At 58.3% G+C, this 4,162-nt stretch overlaps 1 protein-coding gene across 3 annotated transcripts in view; it reads left to right on the forward strand.

Annotated features, from left to right (window-relative positions):
* Window positions 1-3,160, forward strand: part of LOC102382118 (sialic acid-binding Ig-like lectin 10) — a 5,673-nt gene extending 2,513 nt beyond the window's left edge. For 2 of the 3 annotated variants that reach the window (XM_006038742.3, XM_006038741.3), the window contains exons 3-7: window positions 160-579; window positions 689-997; window positions 1,207-1,260; window positions 1,446-1,736; window positions 2,145-3,160. In XM_006038742.3, the coding sequence (XP_006038804.1) occupies window positions 160-579; window positions 689-997; window positions 1,207-1,260; window positions 1,446-1,736; window positions 2,145-2,224 (1,154 nt within the window). In that variant the 3' untranslated portion in view covers window positions 2,225-3,160. The remainder of the gene's footprint in view (window positions 1-159; window positions 580-688; window positions 998-1,206; window positions 1,261-1,445; window positions 1,737-2,144) is intronic. The other variant, XM_006038743.3, reaches the window with a different exon arrangement.
* Window positions 3,161-4,162: the final 1,002 nt, after the last annotated feature.

The following is a 4,162-nucleotide window of genomic DNA, read 5'->3' on the forward strand; positions in this document are numbered from 1 at the left end:
GGGTCAGGACGGAGGGGCACCAGGAAGTCTGAGGTGGGGGTAGAGAGCTGCAGGTTGGGAGTGAGGGGCACCAGCAGGGCTGGGCAAGCAGGGACTGCGAGTCAGGAGTGAGAGGCACCAAGGGCTGCTGCCAGCCCAGCCCTGTGCTGTGCCCTGCAGACTCCCTATGCAGCCCCTATGCTCTTTCTCGGACCTCCGGCCAAATGCTAAGGATCCAATCCAAGGTCCGAGGGCTCCGTGGCCTCTGCGTGCACATTCCCTGCTCCTATGAAGTCCTTGAACACTTCCCCTGTGGGAGCTCCTATTCTACGTGCGACTTGTCCTGGTACAAGGCCCCCATCACCCCTGGCAGCGGCCCCCCCGTGGCCACCACCAACGACCACCTGCCTGTGGCTGAGGATGCCAGGGGCCGGTTCCAACTGCTGACAGCTGACTACAACAAATGCCACTTGCGCATCAACGAGGCCCACTTCGAGGACACCGGCACCTACTACCTGTACATGGACTACAAGGACTTCTACTATAAATATCAGCACTATTTCTGGCGCTGGCACCCGGGGGTGGAGCTCGTCGTGTTTGGTGGGTACCGGGCAGGGGTATTCTACTTAGTGCCTGAGCACCCACCACACAGCTGGCTGCATCTCACCCCCCAACTCCACCAGTAAGTCTCCCCTCTCACCTTCCCTAGAGATGATGGAGCCAGAGATCTGGACCGTCTCATCTGAGGGAGTCTCAGACCGGGTCCTGGCCGGGCAGGAAGTGACGGTGACCTGCTGGGTCCTAGTGCCCTGCTTTTTAGTGAACATGAGGTTCACATGGCTGGGGTATCATGGTCCCACAGAAGGCGGCAGTTCGAGTGATTCCGATGGCCACTCTGAAGAGTACTCTAGGATCAGGCTCACACCCACTGCAGAGCAGGAGGACACCCAGTTCACCTGCTCCATCACCTCCGAGATGGGCTGGAAGACGCAGAAGAGCATCTGGCTCCAGGTGGTCTGTGAGTGACACCCCCCCCCAACCTGGGGACCCCCGACTCCCAGCTGGAGAGAAAACCCAGGAGTCCTCACTCCTCACCTGTTCGCCCCCACTCCCCTTCAGAGCTAGAGGGAACCCTGGTGTCAGGGCTCCTAAATCCTGCTCCTCCATGGCCCAGTGAATGCTGACATCCTTCCCCATTGACTCCAATCTGTGGTTCCCCCCCCCCAGACCCGCCAGAGCCCCCCAGGATCAATGGGACACTCACAAGGGACAGCCAAGAAGGTGAGTGCCTGCCTGAGGCCCTGCAAGGACTGGGAGGGAGAAGCCAGAGGGGTTCATGGCAGGGACGAGGGAGCTGCCTCTCCCCAGAGGTGGCCATGGGCTCTGTCCCCAGCCCCACCCCAGAGGCAGCTGCAACTCCAGCCCGAGTCTCCTGCTGGGCCTCCTAACAGATTCCTTCCCTCCAGAGCCAGTCGTGGGGAGTGCTGATGGTGAGCCCCTGGCCCTGCTGACCCGAGCAGGGGATGCCTTGTCCCTGGCCTGCTGGGCTAAGAGCAACCCCCCAGCCACTCTGCACTGGACCAGAGGGAATGGGACCCTGGGAGCACCTGGGCATGGAGGGCCAACGCACTTGGAGCTGCCCAACCTAGGTGCAGGGGATGCTGGAGAGTATTGGTGCCAGGCGAAGAACATCTATGGGGCGGCCAGCCGGATTGTGCAGGTCACCGTGCACAGTGAGACCACCAGTGGGGCTGCAGGTAGGAGCTGGGGGTGGGAGGGGTGCACCAGAGGGCATAGAGCATACCTGGGGCAAGAACTGGGGATCACTATGGTCTAGAGCGGGGGGCATGGAGTGGGAGCACCATGGGGCACATGGGGCATAAAAATGGGGGGAGCATAGGGGGCACCCAGGCATGCTGGGGCCAGGGGATCCCAGAGGCAAGGAGTTTCCTCTCTGCCCCTGGGGCTCCAGCCCTTATCCAGGCCCGATCCATGAGCCGCTGGCAGTGTATGATGAGGCAGGGGTGATGTCTGAGTGGACAGTGCCCGGGGAGCAGAGCAGCCCCAGGGCTCATAGGATGAGGCTGCCGTGCCCTGACTGGGGGTGGTGGCTTGGGGTCGGATCCATGCACCTAGCCATGTCCCAGGTGATTTCTCTCTCTCAGCAGGTGGAGGCTCGCGGCTGTCTTCCGAACTCAGCTGCCCTCTGGCCATCCTTGCGACCTGCTTCTTGCTGGGCTCTTAGCGCTTAGCCCCAGCCCCTGCCCCTGCCCCATCTCTGCCCCTCTCCCTTTTCCGCCCACCCATGCACACCCATCCGCCTCACCACACTGCCCTCACCTGCTTCTCTCTCCCTGCCTCCCTTCCTCCCATCCACCCATGCACCCACTCCTCCACCCACCCATGGGAGCGAGGGGCACAGCTTCTGAATCAAAACCTCCTAGACCTTAAATGCTGGAGGCTGCACTTGAGTGTGGAAAGATCCCTGGTCAGGCCTAGTTCCTTTCCCGCACCAGCTTGCTGTCCTGGTGTGACACAGGACATGAGGGTCTCACCCAGGACATAGCTGTTCTTCCCTTCTTTCATCCATCCTTCCATCTGGCCATTCATCTATCGTCCCCTCACCCCCCTCCCTTCTGAGACATCCTGTGGCTCCCTGCTGTCCAGAGCTGTCCCCTGCCTTGTGTTCCTACCAGTGGTCTTCATAGTGGCTTCTCCTGCCCTGCCCAGGAGATGCTCATTGGCTGCTCTCCCCGATGCAGGCACTGGCCCCTCTTTTGCCCCTGGATGGCAGTGCCCAGGCTGATGCCCATCCCTCACTTGGTGCTGTCCTGGACCCTCCAGAGCTCTTCTCTGTCCAGCTGAAGTCCAACCTGCTTCTAGCACCACAAGTGGGTGACAGATATCCCCTGTCCTAGGGCAGATCTACCCGGTGTCATGTGCAGAATGGGACAGCTCCTGCTCATCCTCCCCTCGATGCCCCCAGCCTGGCCTGGCCCATTTCACTGGGGCACTCACAGACATTTATTGTCTCCCCTGCACCTTGATGAGGCCCAACCCTGTGGGAGACGATGCCCTGGACTGTAGCTGTGCCTGACCCCTGCTAAACATTATATGTGTCATACAATTTACTGCTTAACTGTGCAATAAATTTAGACTGGCCACATGTGCTAAGTACTTATCACACCATAAAAATGGCTAAGAGACATCCAGGAGCAAAGCTTGTGTAGCCTGGGTACACCCAAGGGTATGCCCTGATCCCAGTCACAAAGGTGGGGTGAGAGGTGAGGGTGCTGTGGGAGGGGTCACCACCACTGACATGTGGTTCCCTCCTATTTCTATAAAGTTAGACTTCAGACAGCCTTTTAACTATTTACAGTATTTGTTAACATATTAAACACATACAGGGGTACAGGGCACATAAATCAATGTCAAACCCTAATTGGACATTGAGGGGAAAGTCACTTCTATCCACAGCCCCCACGGAAAACAATATATCCACAAAAAACCAGAAATGACTTTGTTCAAATAACACTATTTACCCATCACAACCAAACAATTTCATTAGTATCAACACAATGCAACATCACAATACAACATTTCTTTTACAAAATATAAGACACAGACATAAATATTCTTAATAACACCTATTCCTTAATATAGGCCCTGACCCATGGGACGAGAGAAGTCCTTCCCTCAATGGGGTCCCGTGGCTGGGGGGATGCAGGAATCACCATGGGCCCTCCCTTTAGGGCCTTGCCTGGGAAGGGACTGTTCACCCAGCCCCTTCTCCGGGTTTGCCTACCCCAAACATCCTTCCCCAGTGAGACCCAATGGCCCAATGACTCACGGTCCCTCAGGTGACGGTGCTCAGGGTGCAGGTCAATGGGTCTCCTCTGTGCCACCACTGGAGCACCTCTCCAGGTGTCCCTGTGCAGCCAGGCTCCTCCCACCCTGTGCCCCACTCTGGGCACTAAGGACTTGCCTCCTCTGGGCTGCTGCACCACCACCGCTGCTGGCTCCTGGGTGCTGGGCCTCATGCTGCAACACTGCTATGTCCTCATGCCCTGGCTTTGGCACCGAGGGCTCTTCTAGCAAAGGCCAGCTCTTCTGGCTCCGGCAGTCCGGCCTCATACCAGATGGCTAACCTGAGCAGCCTCCGCTGCTCCCTGGTTCTGCTCCC

The sequence above is a fragment of the Alligator sinensis genome, unplaced genomic scaffold (genome assembly GCF_000455745.1).
Source record: "Alligator sinensis unplaced genomic scaffold, ASM45574v1 scaffold657_1, whole genome shotgun sequence".
NCBI lineage: Eukaryota > Metazoa > Chordata > Crocodylia > Alligatoridae > Alligator > Alligator sinensis.